General features: G+C 40.9%; 1 protein-coding gene across 1 annotated transcript in view; it reads left to right on the forward strand.

Annotated features, from left to right (window-relative positions):
• The window catches only part of SEMA3A (semaphorin 3A), a 332,620-nt gene that overhangs the window by 280,821 nt on the left and 33,589 nt on the right, over window positions 1-18,210 (forward strand). The window contains exons 9-13 of the mRNA XM_061582314.1: window positions 2,233-2,347; window positions 2,462-2,531; window positions 3,302-3,446; window positions 7,051-7,270; window positions 15,133-15,224. Of these exons, the coding sequence (XP_061438298.1) occupies window positions 2,233-2,347; window positions 2,462-2,531; window positions 3,302-3,446; window positions 7,051-7,270; window positions 15,133-15,224 (642 nt within the window). The remainder of the gene's footprint in view (window positions 1-2,232; window positions 2,348-2,461; window positions 2,532-3,301; window positions 3,447-7,050; window positions 7,271-15,132; window positions 15,225-18,210) is intronic.

Raw genomic sequence — 18,210 nt, forward strand, 5'->3', positions numbered from 1 at the left:
GCTTATATTCCAGTCTCCCTTTCAAAAACTTATGGTGAAGAAATCTGTAACGTTTATTTTATAGTGTAGTGGTGCCATTTTGGAAGTGTTCTCATTGTCTTTATTTCAAATATACTTTTCCTCTTTAGTGCCAAGGTCGATAAAACTAGCAGCAGAGGCTACCGGTAAACAGTGTCGATTGACTGGAACCAATCACAAACCTTCTTTCTCCTCTCTGATCCCCACGACAATTCTGCACAAAATGTTGCCGATACTATATTGTCACTTCTAGTTCCTTACTGAACGTGGCCATGTGCATGGCATGGGAAATCTGGGACCCCTGCACATGGCTGCATTGAATCGGAAACTCCAGGTGTCACTATAGCTTCACTGAGTTTGAGACTGGCTGAACCAGTCTCCTATTCATTGGTGCATATGTATGCAAATTAAACCAAACACCAAGTAGGGTAACACTTTTATTAGGGCCAACTGAAACATCATGAAGCCATGAGCAAGGGCATAAGAAGCGCCCTGTAGGATTAGACCAAAAGCCCATCTAGTCCAGCATCCTGTCCTCACAATGGCCAACCAGTTGCCCATAAGAAGCTCGCAAGCAGGACCTGAGTGCAACAGCACTCTCCCCACTTGTGATTCCCAGCAAATAGAATTCAGAGGCATAATGCTTCCAACAGAGGGGGTAGAACATAACATCATGGCTAACAGTCATTAATATCTTTATCCTCCATAAATTTGTCTAATCCTCTTTTGAAGCCATCCAGGTTGATGGCCATCACTGCTTCTTGTGGGAGAAATCGTCAAGATTCCAAAGAAATCTTCTTCAGACTGCATTTTAAGCAAAACCAATTAGGGTGGTGGGTTAATGGTTGCTTAACAGTTCTGAAGAGCTCAAAAGCACCAGACTTTTCTGTGGTATGGGGCATGTTTGTAATTTATGTTGGAGAGCACAGACCTGCAACAGGAATGATGGAGGCATTCCTCTGGCTCTGGGAAAAGGACTAGAATAGCAGATGAAATTGTTGCAAAGCTGGAAAATCCTCTCCCTCACATTTGGCTTGCAGGAATTGTTGATGCTGTATATTTTATTTGCACTTAGCTATATTGATATGCATAATACTTTCCTACTTTTTTTAAAGTTTGCTCAGTCTGTGACATCTTAGTGGGTCATAATAAAGGCCATGAACAATTGTAAACTTTGGAGTTTTTCTAATGGACCAACATGGATGGCTAGCTACTATTTTTGTGTTAAGTAACTGCAATGGTAGCCTCACCTCAGGTTGGGGGAATGGAGACCTAGTGCCTGGTGAAAAACCTACTATAACTTCTGCTCTGATGTTATGCCTGTTTTCACTATCAGGTGGCTTACCTGGGACTCCAGAGCCATATCCCACTTAGGCCCTGACCAGGTCAGCTCAAATAATGTAACACAGCATCATATATTTTCCACTATGCAGAGTTTTAAAATGTAGCTTTAACAATGAGGAAAACAACAAGAAGATATTCCTAAGTGCTGTATTTTATATGTTCTGCTTTAGTACCCTCAAGAAAGAACCAAAGAAGCTTGAAAACCATTGGATCACTTTCAAGCATACAAATAATCTTTTTCATACACTTGTGGATATTTTGGGGTAGTCACTGCCCATTATTGACTGATGCAGCTTTTCTTCCTTCTTCAGTTATAACAGGGGCAACCAAAGTGGTGCCCTCTAGATGAGGTTGGACTCTCAACTCCCATCATTCCTAATCATTGACCATGCTGGCTGGGGCTGATGAGAGCTAGAGTCCATCTGGAAGGCACCACATTGGCCACCCTGGGTTATAATAATGTGGCAGTATCTTGTGCCCATAGATTACTGTCTGATTACCGGGGGGGGGAGCTAAAATAAATATAATTTTTTAAAGATGTTTGCCATAGTTCATGAGTGTCTAGGAACAGCTGATAACATAATACACTCAGATGCAAGGCCAGATATTTGCTGCCCCAGGTGGCTAGAGCATGCATGTTACTTCGTTCAAGTGACAGCCTTTATATCCAGTATCAGATCATCGTGCTCCATGAAGGATTCAGGAGATGGTTTAGGCCCCACTAGATTCAAGTGTCCTTCCCCCTGACATCCCATGTGGGGTAAGCACTGATTCCTGGCCTGATAACCAGTAGTGATTGTGGCCCACATTCTATTTAAATAACAAGCAGACTCTCTTTTAATGCCCTTACATGAACTGTTTCTTTTATAGAATGACTTTGGTGGCCACAGAAGCCTTGTCAACAAGTGGACCACTTTCCTCAAAGCACGCCTCATGTGTTCTGTCCCGGGTCCCAATGGCATTGATACTCATTTTGATGAACTCCGTAAGTGGTTCAACCATTTGTGAATACAAAATCATTCTCTGGCCAGCTGCCCAATCATTACTAAATTGACTAAGTTGATTTTCATTCTTGTCCCTTATTTTTATTTTTTGACAGAGGATGTGTTTCTAATGAACTCAAAAGACCCTAAAAATCCAATAATCTATGGAGTGTTTACAACTTCCAGGTACAGAACATGTCATTTTACTTCTTTGGGAATGCATGAAGGTTAGCCGTTTTTAAAAGCTTTCTTTGTTAAAATGGTCTTTTAAAAGGGAAGGTAATTTTGCAACCTTTGAACTGCTAGAAACTAGTAGATATAAGACCTTAATGAAATGGAGTTTTCTTGGGAGCAATATACATAATCACTCTAGTCTTTGGCCACACAGTTTGAAAGAACATGTGCATTTTTCTCTGCATCAACCATGTTCTTAGCATTAGTTTTATAGGAGTCCTTATTGAGTCTGATGCATCTTGAATGCAAACTTCTTGTTTTCATTGTCAAGTTTGTGCTGGAAGCAGAATTCTGTCCCTGTGTTTTTGCTTGGGATCTTATGAGAGAATTTACAAGCCATGCAAGCGATAACTCCCATCCCTTTCAGAGATCCATCGCTGGCATGGTTCATAAGCATGCAAGGAAGCTAAACCACCTGGGTACAACAAGCACTACCATACCAGCTATGTGAAAAGGGGGCTTAAAGAAGAAAAGATAGCTGACAATCATGGGGAGTGGAGGGAAAGTGAACTTGAAATGAGGATACAATTCTCTGCTCATGCAAATTGTTTGAACTGCATCACATTTTCAAAGCATTTGATTTTGATTTTGTCAAGCAATTGTACAAGGTTATTGTGGCATTTTGTTTGTTTGCAAAAAAAAGCACAAATAAGGAACAAAAAGCCATTATTCTAAAGCTTTCTGTTTATTCTCTCCACCTATCTGCTTTTTTCTATTATTAGCAACATCTTTAAAGGATCAGCTGTGTGTATATATAGCATGACTGATGTGAGGAGGGTGTTCCTGGGTCCATATGCTCATCGAGATGGTCCCAACTACCAGTGGGTTCCCTACCAAGGAAGAGTGCCATACCCAAGGCCAGGAACTGTAAGTGCAATACTCCTTGGACAGTCAGATGGTACCAAAGAAGGACTGGCAGGCATTAATTTTGGGACATACTGTTGTTCTTTCAGTAGGAATAATCCATGAGGAATTACTCAAGGAAAATTCACATTGATTTCATCCACCAAAAGTAATGGATTATTGTAATTTGTGTATTGCATGCCTTTTCAATGTATTATCTTTAAGTCAACCAATACATTCAGAGAAAATCATGTGGTTAACCCCCCTCCCTGAGAATATAGGTATGGATATCATATGTTTAACTTTGAGTGCTCAGTGTAGAAAGAAAGAAAACTCCCAGTGCATAAAAAGCTAGCTTCCGAAAGGGAAGCTTTTGCCCTCCCATTTTAGTTTTCCATAGACAGGGACTTTACTGTGTTGGGAAACATACCATTATGTGCTTTCCTGCTTGCATTCTGAAGTTGTATAGCTCCAGGAGGTCTATACCATGTGCTTTATCTCAATATGTATGTTGAACTTGGATGATTTCTAAGCTGTAGTATTCGTTAATTTCTCTCTTACTGTTTGATGTTAATATTTGTGTCACAATGCCTTTTAGATAACAGTCATAGGCCGCTCTGTCTCACTTTCAAGCTATCTTTGATAGGCAAACTATCCGTGGGTTCTTCTCTGCAGAGAGAAATCTTCAAAGGACAATTTGCTTGATCCTCTTAAGCTTTAGTCGATTTCACCAATTCAGGCTGCAGGTGGACAGAGGACTTTTTAACGTTCCCCCTATGTAAACAAATTCCCCACATCCAGTCCATTCTGCCACCTCAGGACCCTTATTTTGCCGCCCTGGGCTCCTGCTGGGAGGAAGGGTGGGATAGAAATTAAATAAATAAATAATAATTTTGTTGCATTTTGTTGCATGTGCAATTCAGACCAGTGAATGTCCTTGTAAACATTTTGAATTGTCAGTTATGGAGTACTTTAGGCAATATTGAAAATCCTGTTCACTTTGTATAGCCGTAACATAAACGCAGCCACACATATATATTGAAAATAAATCAATTATGCTGGGCTGAAGACATACCTAATTAATAGATATGACGAAGCCCAAAATATCCACTAGCATTCCAAACATGTTCATTGTAGGCCACAATTCTATGTTGTTGACATTTAAAACCCTAAACAATTTGGGACAGGTTACCTAGCTGACCACCTCTCCCAATGCAGACCAAGTGGATCTTTAAGGTCTCCCAAAGAGATCCTGCTGATTGTTCCACAACCAGCAGATTGATATTTGGTGACAACTTGAAGGGAAAAGTTCAATTGAAACAAAAGGGACCTTCCCTCCCTTCTTTGCAATACAAATGGTAAGTGTGGAGAGGATCCGGATCCATAGCAGGGAGCAAAGGATTTTAGACCCACATTACCCCCCCCCACTAGGGTCCCATTCTGAACTGGGGCCACTGCAGTGGCAATTTATATTAAAAAAAACTGCACTCAAGGGCAGATCTATGCAGTTAAGGTCAAATGTAATTTCCCATATTGGAAATTAACGTCTGAGAAAACATGTTCAGAATTGTGCTGCATGCCTATATGCATCTTTTATTAAGCTCAACGGGACTTTCTCCCAAGTAAAGCTCCATTCCATTGGGCTTCACAGGCTGATCCAGACGGCCAAATAATTGCGCACAATCATGAGGGGGAAAGGCAAGGACGTGACTTCTGGCTCATCAAATACATGTTGTGTGGAGGAACTGACAGTGTTAACTTGCTGCATAAGTAGCTTTTTGTAGGCACTGGATTATGGAGAGGGAAGAGGAATACACTGGGTTTTTAGCTTCACAACTTCCATTCAAACATTTGGAATGTAAAGAAGAAATCAATACAGTATATGAATGATGAATTCTTTAAAACGATGTAGCACTTAGGTTTCCTAAGAGATCACAGTGCCCCATTGCACTAAGAAATTGGAGAGGGGAAAGTGCCCACAAAGTCCTTGGACATCTCGTAGTGTGTTCATTCCTTGTAAATCGAAGGTTTATAGATGGCTGCTTGAAAATGATCAAGACAGTCCATTTAAAAAACCAGAAAAGATTATTCACACATGTTCTTGCGTATGAATTTCCAGCTGCATTAACAATACTTAGCACTACGAAATTACTTTTCTTGTTCAAAGCACTTCACATATATTATCCGATTAATCATTACCTAATTAATGCAAGTAATCAGTATTACTCTCCATCTGGAAAGATTGCCTTGGGGATGTGAAATATGGAATTCTTTTAAATACAAAATTGCTATAAGCTACAAAAAAGACTGTTGTCAATTGTTGGTATCATTTAACTCCTAGAATGTGGCATTGATAACAAAAAGAAGGGAATCTCCTGCAGTATTTCTGGTTTCTAATTGTGTTGGATCTGCAATTATCTCAAGCTTTTATATTCACTAATAAAAGCGGATACTGGAATGTTGTTGCTAGGAAAAGCACCCAATGAAATGATAGCTAATATATGATACAACCAGGCTACATAGAACTGGCTTACTGCTATGAAGAACACATTACTATTCTTCTGAAGGACACTGATTTTTTCCCCTCTCTGTTGTTGAGAAGGTGGTGGCCATGATAATTGATTTTTATCCCTATTGAGCATCTTGCAAGATCAGGATTATTGGTTAATTGCATTTTGGCTTTCATATGGTGTGTGTTTTAGGAATACAGAAGCTATACATGTTATTGTAACACTTGTGTATTTATGTTCTTAAATGAATGTAATGAATGTAAAATATAATAACGCTATCAATATTTTACATTTCAAGTGTTCAAAACACATCACGTATACTTAAGAATGGGGCAAGAGGGGAACTTGAAATGTGAACGTGAATAAGGCTGCCCCAATTCAAGTTGAGTAAGCCCCCTTTAAGTTTGGCCTAAATTCTACCATGCCGTCTTGTTGCTAGTTATCTCCTTCCCCATTCCTCAAGCTGAAGTTTTTTTGGCTTGGGGAAAGATGAGAGGGTAACAGGAGGTAAAAAGGCAGCAAAATCAGATTATTTGAAGTTTTTAATTGTTTGATTGGAACCATCTGTCACAGTTTATTTGAAATGCTCAGTATTCCATGCAACAGCCCTGCAACGTAGGCCAGTATTATTATCCCCATAAAATGCACCTTATCTACAGATATCTGGTGATCTTTTGCTTATGCTGAGATTTGAATTGGGACTCTCACTGGCTTGCCTACAGTTCAGGGCTAAAGGAGCGCCTGCAACTCTGCCATGATCCCATGAAGTTAGGGATGCTTGAAGAATTTGTGAATTCTAGTATCAGTAACTTCCTACACTAGTATGCAGAAGTTAGTTATCAACTGACTTTCACTCTACCTGAATGTTCTGACAAAAAGGGAGGACTAATATGGGATATGACCCACTGATGATACGCAACACCACCATGTCAAAGCTTGAAGTTGTTGTGGAGACATCAGTGCATGCCCTGATCCCTGCAGCAAACCCACAGTCGCACTGGGCTTTCAGTGCCAAAGTGTCAGTGATACTGCAAAAAGGTAATAGAAGGGAAATTTGACAGTTGTAATTTCTTGACAACCTGTCTCTTGACAATATTCTCTTTTGTTCCCCCCACCAGTGTCCAAGTAAAACATTTGGTGGCTTTGACTCGACCAAGGACCTTCCTGACGAAGTCATCACATTTGCAAGAAGCCATCCAGCTATGTACAACCCTGTATTCCCTATCAATAACCGCCCCATTATGATCAAAACAGATCTGGATTACCAGTTCACACAAATCGTTGTCGATCGGGTGGATGCAGAGGATGGCCAGTATGATGTCATGTTCATTGGAACAGGTAAGGGTCTGTCAGCTTCTGTTAGCAAGCAAATGTAAAGCAGAGCAGAATCCAATATGCAGCCTATTTAGCATTGCTTTTCTGCAAGCACCATTGACCACTGACATGAATGGAGTTGTGCCAAAGCAGATTTTGGTGAATTGTAGCCTTGTTAAGAGGAATGTACGTCTGTGTCTTCTAGTGGGCCTCACTGAATTGCTTTCAAGCGAGGCTCAACAGTACTTTCATTAATTTATACTTTATTTAATTGATGTAAGTTATATCCACCACATATAAAGCACATGGCATCCCCCAAAGAATCCTGGGAACTGTAGTTTGTTAAGGGTGCAGGGAGTTGTAGCTCTGTTATGGGTAAACTACACTTCCCAGGATTCTTTTGGGGGAAGCCATGACTACTGAAGTGGTATAAATGTATGGTGTGGATGTGTCCGTAGTGACTGGCCCACTTAAGGCCCTACTTCTCTCTGTGTCTGAGCTATGCCATTTCAGATTTCAGCTTGGGTCTCACATGTTTGGGTACTTTTCCATACCCAAAATAATTTCCCAAAATAAATCTCCTGAAAATAGCATGTTGGAGAGGACGCTAGGCCAAAATACTTCTTTTATACACAGAGGAGCATTTCGTCTTGTGTTCTCCCTCCTCCAGACTAAACGGGTACAGTCCAGTTGCAGGTCTACCACCTCAGTGAGAATTGTGCCACATTCCAAAATGGTTTTTAATTGACATACTGAGTAGGAGCTGAAGCAGATCTAGATTTTGCATGCTACCGTTCTGTAGAATGAGCATTCAGTCTCCAGAGGTGTGCATTAGCTGTTTTTGTCTGATTGCCTCCATTCATTTATACATCCATCCATTTCACATCCTGCGCTTACAATACTCCTAGGGCAAGGTCGGAAATACATTTAAACAATTAAAAATAAAACCACTAAACAACTGCTTCTGTGTGGCCAAGAGTCCGCCCTGATGTTATAGCCTATGCAAGTATTGGCCACATGGCTCTTGCGTCTATGGTCGCATTGCCTCAGCATGTGGAGCTGCTGGTTGGGAGCCATTCCTCACAGTGGCAGTGAGCCACATGCTTGCTGCCAACATATTGTCATGTGTGCCTGAATCTCTGCACCCTGGATTTGGTTCCTTTGGAATGAGAATGGTGTCATTTCTGTGACATGTTTATTTACACATACACACACAGGCTGAGCTTGAGATGGAAGGCTCCCAGTATGAACACACCCAACAGATCTTGTTCCCCATCAGATTTCTAGGGGCAGGGTCATCAAAATGTTTCTTTCCGTCCCAAGTTCGTCTGGCTCTTGTTCTCTCTCACACACAGATACACCTTGGTAACATCACCTTCCAAAGGGGAGAAAGAAACCCATGCCACCTTCCAGAAATATGATTGACCATTAGCTCCTAAGGCAACCCATTGCCCTAACTTACATTAGAAAGCAGATATTTTTGCAGACCTTGTTACAGCTATTACCTTAACAAAGAAATAGTTTTGACCATTTTAGCAGTCTCTTTTTTCTGCAGAATACCATAGCTCTGAGATCACAGAGTTGGAGGGGATTTCCAAACCCCTTATGTTATGTTATGTTATGTTATGTTATGTTATGTTATGTTATGTTATGTTATGTTATGTTATGTTATGGTTTATTTCTATGCCACCTTTTGGCCAAAAAGGCCATCAAGGAAGCTCACAAAAGATAAACACAAATACAAAATACACATCAGAAAAGGACAATACAGTGTACAAAAATTTTAATAACAAAATATTAACATTGTTAAAAAAGCAACAGCAACATCTTTCAATAACAATACAATAACAATCAGCACTTTCCTAATGATGTCTACGATGTTCTGTCATTATATCTGAAGAGTACCTTACACAAATCCAAGATGGGAATCTGGCTTCTCCCTTCATATAGTCTTCCAAACTCAGTATCCCAAAACTCATTACAATGTGTTAAAGCTGCAGTGCATAGCTTTTTCCCCAGTTGCAATAATGTTGTCATGATCTATTTATCTATGTTACCGTATCAGGTTTGCATCCTTCCTTTCCTGCAAAGAACTTAGGGGGACATAGGTAGGATTGTTCTGCTTTGTTCACACAACAACGTATGAGGTAGGTTAGTTAGGCTGAATGATAGTGACTTTGCCCAAGCCACACAGTGAGCTTCATGGCTAAGCAGGGATTCTGCACTCACATAACTGGCTCATGAAAAATATGAATTCTGTGTGAATTGGATCAAAGATAGTTGTTTGTTCTTTCTGTATTTCAATAATGCTTTTCCTCCGAATGGCTAACCAGGAAGCAGTCTCTTAAGAAACCACAGGATTGGTTTTTTTTAAAAGAATCTCTCCTCACAAAATAAATAGCTTCTGTATAGCTAAAAATTCTATGGACGATAAAATTTTCTAATAAACTGAGCTGGCAGTGTTTTTCCTTTCTTTTATTTGTATATGGTTGGTGAGACCCTCCTTGTTTTCTAATATTTCCCAACTGTACTGGCTGAAAAGCATCAGGTTGTCAGAACGGCAGTAAATTGAAGGCTATTCTCACATAGACACTGAGCAGAAATCACAGGTTAGCTAATCGCTGTGCTGTAATTTTTTAAACTAGCTTACAGCATCACAAGTGTTACAACATCAAACATTTGTAATTCTATTTCTCAAGAAAATATTTCATTTTCTTGAAGGAAAAAATAAATTAGTATTGTTGTTTATTTAATGAAATGGCAACAAACATCTATGGTTTCATACAAATTCCAAGATTTCTGATGCATTTTGAACTCAAAACAGTTTATAAGGGGAAAGTTGTTCAATGTAAGAAAACAAGTTCTTAGAGTTTTCTGACATTAAACAGTTCCCCCCCCCAAAAAAGAACTGCTCACCTCTATGCGTGTCTGCACAGAAGTAAGTCCCAGCCTTCAAAGAGCCTTGCATACCTCACACTCTAGTAGTGTGTTTAGGATTGTCAGCCTGTGATAACTTGTTGGAGAAGAGAGCTGCTGATCTTTCTGCATTGTATAGTAGTGCCACCATTGCAGATGATCAGAGAATGTCATTGCAGTTACCAAATCAGCAGGGGTCAGGTGACACAAAGGGCCAATAGACTTCTATCTGGATCTGTAAAGCTGCTTATTCTTATTGTCTCTTATTGGCTTGTATCTGTAAAAGTGGACCTAGAGCAATTCATCTGGTAAAGTTGGGCATCATTGTGAATTAATTCCTGCAAAAAATGTTTCAGGGCCATAACATCTTGGATATGGTGTCCAGGCCTCAGTTTGGCTTTGAGTCACTTGGAGTGCAAGTTTTGATCCTACAGTTCACACCACATGCAAACACATCAGTAGCTATACATTTTTCTTTTTCTTCTCTTTTGCATACTAAGAAAGGTGCATTTGTTTCTTTTCTGAAATTAAATCTGGAAACAAAACAAAAAACACCCTCTGTTATCAATAAGTTAAATGCAACGTTGGAGATACATATTTTAAATGCGTTCGTTCTCTTTCCAGCTTCTGATCATTATGATGCAAGTTGTATAAATTCTGTTATTTTTCTTTTGAGAATTGTGTTGCATGTGTACACTACTAAGTTGTCATATGGCAACTTAAAGCAACAGATTTATTGTGGCATTTGTTTTTGTAGATAAATGTTTATGCTACAGTAATTCTGTTAGTCTTTAAGGTGCTTCAACAGACAAGTGGGATACCAAATAAGCATACCCAAATTAGAGAAATTAAGGGGTGTTCTCACCTCTGTCCCTTCAAAGTATTCAGGGGCTCAGGGCAAACAAAGAATTGGTCCAAAGAATTATACACACACACATAGAGAAGCACTTCCAATATTAATAGTCATCACAATGGGGAAGAGTCCAACACCCCACGCTATGCTAGCTAGGCAAATACAGTCTCAGAATCCCTAGGCTAAAAGGAGGTGACCCTCACCAAAAAAAAGGAGGTGCCAATCCCTGGGGACTCCCACTTTAATACTCGAAGTTCAGGCCCTGTGTGACTCCAGTCTTTTTCTATCCTGATTTCTGGGAGAGCAATATTGTTCCCCCTTCTTCCACTCTACACCCCTACGCAGCTCGCAAAGAACACTGGTACATAGACTGGGGGGGCTGGCTTCCAGTTTAAATCCCAGCTGAGTTTGACAGCTAGCTAGACAATGCGGTCTAGTGAATTGATCTGAGAGAACTAGATTATAATCACTACCGTGGTATGGAATTATCAGGTTGCTTTGGCACAGTATGTTAAATGACAAGTCAGCATCTTTTCCAATGGTTTTGTGCAAGCTAAGGAGGAAATTATACGTTGTTTCCCTGAGTCCTAGTCATAAGGACAGGCTATTAATCCAGCATTATTATTTTATTTTTATAGTAAACACTAACTGGATAATTTGCTCTAACTCTCACCTCAGTAATGGTTGGCTTTAATGCCTCTCCATCACGCTAAAATACATATTTTAACACATCCATTAGCCCCCATAACTTGACTTGAGGGCAAGAGCGGATCATTTAGCACAGTCTGAGTACATTTTTCAGTAAATGTGAATTAATAACAGTAATTTTATCTTGTAAGCTGAGTTATTTACCAAAGCTTGCTGATCTGAAAAGAGGGGCCTGATTCACTTTGTGTGAAATTGTTTGAAATATTACTCCACATAAAACTGATCTTGAATGCAGATAAAGCTTCACTGGATGCCTGAGGCCTGATCAGAGACGCCGTAGTGTTTAAGACCTTGTACGTTTGACCTCAGAGGCTTTATAGGGCAGCAAACCAGTAATCGTGGTGGGATCCTCTTAAAATAAAGCTATTTATTTTAAAGATTCAATGTGTGGATACACTGTGCCTACATGTTAGGCTCACGTTCCATCACCTCTTTGGCTTTATCAATCCTCCATTGTCCTGAAAAGTAGAATTCAAAAAGTTTTAAACAAAGTACCAATAATAATCTAGTCCTTCAGTAGTGTGTCTTTATCTCCCCATAATATATTGGATGCAGACAAACCTGATACAGATTTTCATTAAAACAGTAATTTCCAAGATGGAAGCCACAGTTGCTAGGATGGCATCCTTTGTTCATCCCTCTCCCCCAGTCTAAGATTAGAAAAGTGCTGTTTCTTTCTCCCCCCCCCATAGTTTGCATGTCAATTACTCAGTGTTTGGTGAGGTGGTCTGTCTACAGCTGAGGATGCTTTTCACAGTAGAGAGACAAATGTTATCACTGGCTGCCAGTGAAGCTGCTGTTAAACTCACATGAACAGAGGCCACCAAAAAGTTGCCAATCCTTCCTTGGCATCCCAAGCAAAGCACATGAACATATACCTATACTTATTAATAACATTCCCCAGACAAAAACTAATCAAGCTAGAAACGTTAGTTTTCTGTTGATGGAGGATTAAAATGTTTCTATAACTGCCTGATAAAGTTGCGAAGTTTGAGTTGAATGGTGATACCTTTGCAAGACGTGTAGAAGAGAAATTTCAGTGATGTTGTGCCACTGAAGGTAATACCTGAAATCCAAAGGATCAGATGTGCATATATTATACCATTGCGTTTATGTTTTCCCGTGTCCCCCCCCCCCAGCCCCTCTTCCCTGCCCTTGCATTGGTGCTGAGCCAAAACTGGCTTCTTTTCATTATTATCAAAAAGCATCTCCATTTCTGCCGCATGTTGTCAACTGTCCCTTCTAACATTTAAGTTTTTTTTTTTTTTTTGGCCCGGGCACTAGAAGGAAGTGTGCAGACACCCCCAAAATCTGATTTTAAAGGCACAGCAGTAGTACTGTGCCCAAACACTCTGTTTCTGTTTTACAGTTATGCATTCAATTAAAGGTTCTCCCTCACTGAACATAAAAAAAATTCAAAGCTCATAAAAATTCTGCTCGCCTCAGTCTTGATGGACAGAGGCCCCAGAGTCAAATTCCTTTTCAAGAAAAACAGCATACAAAATGTATTTACTGTATTTTAATGCAATTGTCCCAATGTTGGCTTAAAATTAAGAGTCCAAACTCAAAACCTGTTTGACGGTCAATGGCTCTTTCCAGGAAAACTAGGGAACTATCTATCTCTGAGAGGAGTTAGCATGGCTGGCTGCAGCTTAGAGGAGCCTTACAGCAAAGTACACTGTATTGCTTCTCTGCCTGCTTGGCTTTTAACTTTCTCTGCCCCCTGTCTGTCTAGCCTGGCAGCTGTGCACGGGTCTGGGCAGTCACTCACCGTTTCAATCTCCTGCAGTGTCCCAGAACGCTGCTGTATTGGGCACTCAATGGGTGGGGCATTATGAAAAAATCAAAATGGCAGGCAGCTTGCCAGATAAGCCTTAGCTAGAAGGTGGAATCAGTGCATCCTGCTGGGGTGCTTAGGCCCCAGCAGCTGATGTAGGCTTCTCCTATTGCCTCTGGGAGCTAGGGATTTATTTATTTATTTATTTAATTTAATTTATATACCGCCCTAAGTCTGAAGGCTCTCTGGGCGGTGTACATAAAATAAAAACAAGCACAATATATAAAGTTCTCCAGATCCTTTGGAGGAAACTATGGAGGAAGGCATGAAAGCCATGTTAAGCCATCACAGGTTAGAGCAGGGGTAACCAACTTGGTGCCCTCCAGATGTTGTTGAACTCCAACTCTCATTAGCACCAGCCAGCTTGGTAAATGGTCAGGAATGATGGCAGTTCTAGTCCAGCAACATCTGAAAGGCACCATGTTGGCTACCCCAGTGTCAAACTAGACCTGTGAGACCACTCAGCCATGAAGCTCACTGGGTGATCTTGGACCACTTGCTCTCTCAGCTTAACCTATCTCACAGGATTGTTGTGAGGATGAAATGGAGGGGGAGAATCGTGTCCGCTACCTTGATCTCCACTGAGGTATGGCAGGATATATGTGTACTAAATAATAATAATGGGAAACATTTAGTGTAAATCACTCACTAGTGGTAAAATATCAGATGCAGACATTGAAATGGCATTTGTTTTGTTAGTTGTTTAATACAGTGATTTTCAAGCAAACAGCTTTGTCCATCAGTTTGTCTTCTATGCTACAGCAATGCCTGCTAACAGAACCTGTACTATTACAAAGATTCTTTGGTATGTCCTTAGTTCAGGTTAGTATGCCTTGGAACATGCCGAACACATACCTATGGGTGGGTTGCACTGAAGGAGAAAATCAATAATGGTGTCTTTCAGAGAAGTTGTCTCCTATGCCTGAATAAGTTCTGAGGAACCACAATGTTCTCAGTTAACACTATCAACTCAGTAGAAATGTGACCTTATGAAATGGAAACATAAATATTGGTTGTTGTAGCTCAGCACTATTAAAATCATCAACTGAGTCCCAACAGATCTGACAACTTAATTAATTTGACAGCATCCCTCCAGCTGCCTGTGTGTCCACCACACCAAAGCTCTCTTTCACATCTGCCCTTGTATTTAAAAACAAAACAAGACATGAAAAACTTGAGAATGAATAATAAAATGTAGCTCTGGCTGATCCAGTGCATTCCTGGCTTTCAATATACATTTGTGGCAGCTGACATTTCATTGGTAACATTACACTGCCCTGTTCACTTGCTGACAGCTAAAATGGGTTCAGGGTTCATATTTTTTTGGGGTTTTTTTGCAATTAAAAGATTTCAGTATAATCCCTCTTTGGAAACTCTTAAGAACTTTTGAGATCATTTGGAAGGTAAATGTGTATTCTACAGAATTGACTCTGAAGAACACATCACTGCATAATCCCCCTTTTTGAAATACGATAATTTGTAATATGGGAAACATAAAACTTCTGTTGATTTGAGATTGGACTGCTCTTATTTAAAGTCAAGGGGGGGAAAAGTTATCTGTCTTTATTTCAGATATCGGGACGGTTTTGAAAGTGGTTTCTATCCCTAAAGAGACTTGGCATGATTTGGAGGAAGTTTTGCTGGAAGAAATGACAGTCTTTCGGGTGAGTGTGATTGAAACATTTGTTATCTATTTCAGCTCCCCTGCTGCTGCCATCACCCTCTGCAGACAGCTGCAGATTGAGTTTATTGTGAAGAGTCCAGTGAACCTTTCTAATTAGCCTGTCAATTAGAGATTCAAGCACTAGTCAAAATAAACCTCAGAGCTTTCATTGCCAGTTATGAGCTAATAACAAAAATTATATTGCTGACTTTTTTCTTTTTGTTCTCTGAAACGTTAAAACCAATAGATTCAACTGTTTGCAATTTACAGTGAAAACCATCTGTAACATTTGAAGGTCTCACTGCCTGTCTTCTCCACATAAAAATATACAAAATTAATTCTACATCTGGGCATGTCACAGGAAGACAGGGGCACAGTGAAAAGTCTGTTATCTGACATTGAGGGTTTCTATGACATGGCAATTAAGAATAATTTTGATGAAGTACACAATATAGGCAGAAGTTGGCACAGTTTTAGGAGCTGATTTCCAAGACATGTTTTTATTTAAATAGATTCTGATCCCATGCCATCCAGGGGCATATGCAAAATGAGAAGATAAAAACAGAGGTTGAGTTGTACAACCCAATAAATCAGCTTGATTCAATAAATACTTAGATAAATTAAAAACTTGCCCACAGTCAATCAGTCAGAGATTTTTTTTTTAAAAAAATGAATTATTTTAATGTAAGAATTTTCAAAACTCCTAGAATCTCGCTTATACAGCAGGGGATGCTACATACGGCATTATCTAAAAACACAGGGACTATTTTCCCCCCTTGAGGAAGGACTTTAGCTTAATGGCAGTGCACATGGATGCAGAAGGCCCCAAGTTTAATCCCCACCATCTCCAAGTTGTGGTGGAAGAATTCCCAGAGAGCCACAAGTCAGTGGAGACAGTACTGAACCAGATCGTACAATGATCTGACAGCTTCCTATGTTTCAACGCATTATTCTTTATTCATCTGCAAATCTGTGCATATTTAATCAATCAGATATCACTTTGAAAATTAATTGGCTAAGATTTCTTTAATCTGGTGACATTGCTGTTCAGATTCACAGATCTTTGCAGGCAGTTCCATATTAATCTCTCCTCCTGTCCTGGAAACGGTATTCTACAAAGTGAGGCAGTAGCTATATTTGTCTTGGTTCCAGCCCCCCCTCCCCCATCTTGAATTGCCATTGCTTGATCTCTTTCTGAATAGACATGACATTATTTGGGTAATGTTTTATAGAACTATTTACATTCAACGTCCTGTGCTTTACATGGGAAGCAAAATCTGTGTGTGAATGAATCACCGACCAAGAGACCTGCATGCCTCACTGTCAGGCTCTGTTTAATTATGCAGTGGATTTTTGAGTCTTTGGCTTAAAACAAGAAATAAATCGCAAGTGACAATGAAATCACAAGAGTAGCTGGTGGACTCTGTGTGCAGCAAAAAGGCTCCATATACTATAAAGGAATCTGGGGACCTCACTGCTGCATGATCTTCCACAATCATTGCCACCCCAATTTCAGTGATCATGGGTAGAAGGAGGTATGGCCATGCAGAGGTGGTGAACCACCACCTCCTATCTATGCCTTGTTCCTTGCTCCCACTCCTCTCATAGATGGGTTCCTCATTGCTCATCTGCTGTGCCCACTGGCCTGTGTGTGTTGTTGTTTAATGCCAGATTGATACACAGTAAAACCAGATCATCCGTGATTTGATCATGGATGAAGGTGCCGATTTGGTGTGCATTACCAAGACCTGGGTGGGTGAGCTGGGAGGAGTTGATCTGACCCAGCTTTATCCACCTGGATACTCTGTGCAACACCAGCACAGGCTGCAGGGATGGGGGAAAGGAGTTGCTGTGGTCTACAGAACTTCCATCTCTGTCACCAGGAAGCCACTCTGTCTTAGAGCTGGCTGTGAGGGCCTGGACCTGGTGTCGGGCCAAGGAGATAGTAAACTAGGGTTGCTTCTGGTGTACCATCACTCTGCTGCCTGACAGCTTCTCTGACTGAGCTGGCAGAGGCTGTGGATTTGGAGGAGCCTGGAGCAATAGTCCTGTGTGATTTCAATGTCCATGCTGAGGCTGCCTCTACTGTTCCAGCTCAGGACTTCATGGCCTCCATGACAACAATGGGGCTGTCTCTGGTTGTCACCGGCCCAACGCATAGGGCAGGGCACACCCTCGACTTGGTTTCTGTTCCAGAGGGAGGAAGGGGTGGTCTGGAGATAGGGGAGCTGGATGTCAACCCATTGTCATGGTCAGACCACTTCCTGGTGAAGTTTAGACTTATGGATCTGATCCTCCCGTGCAGGAGCGATGGACAGATTAAGATCTGCTTAAACAGATTAAGGGCTCCTGCTGAGAGGAAGGGCGGGATATAAATCAAATAATAAATAAATAAACAAACAAACTAAGTAAGTAAGAAAGATGATCCACTCCTGGAGACTAATGGAATCCACAGGATTCCTGAATACCCTGGGGGAGTTCCCAATAGATAAAGCAGGTGACCCTGTTGAAGCCCTTGTTACACTGTGGAACAGTGAAGTGCATCAGGCTGTTAACACGGTTGCACCTGAGCACCCTCTCTGGCATTGTGGAGCCCGGTTTTCACCTTGGTACACCAGTGAGCTAAGGGCAATGAAACAGGCTGGACGACTGCTAGAGCGCAAGTGGCAAAACGTGCTGTGAGGCTGATCGGGCACGAGCAAAACTTCATAACCGTGCCTACTGTGTGGCGGTGAGGGCGGCGAAGAAGGCCCACTTCTCTGCCTCCATCAAGTAGCTGTCCAGTGGTGCTTTCCCATATTGTCAGTGGTCTGTTGACATCACCCCTAGGAAATGGAGTTTTAGACCCTTCGGAGGCCCACTGTGAATTGTTTGCAAGGCACTTTGAGGGCAAACTTGCTCTCCTCCATAGCAATCTTGATGCCTCATCCACATCTACTGTAGTCCCCAATGAGATGTCCACTGCTGCAGCTTCTTGGGAACAGTTT

The sequence above is a fragment of the Rhineura floridana genome, chromosome 8, assembly GCF_030035675.1.
Source record: "Rhineura floridana isolate rRhiFlo1 chromosome 8, rRhiFlo1.hap2, whole genome shotgun sequence".
Taxonomy (NCBI): domain Eukaryota; kingdom Metazoa; phylum Chordata; class Lepidosauria; order Squamata; family Rhineuridae; genus Rhineura; species Rhineura floridana.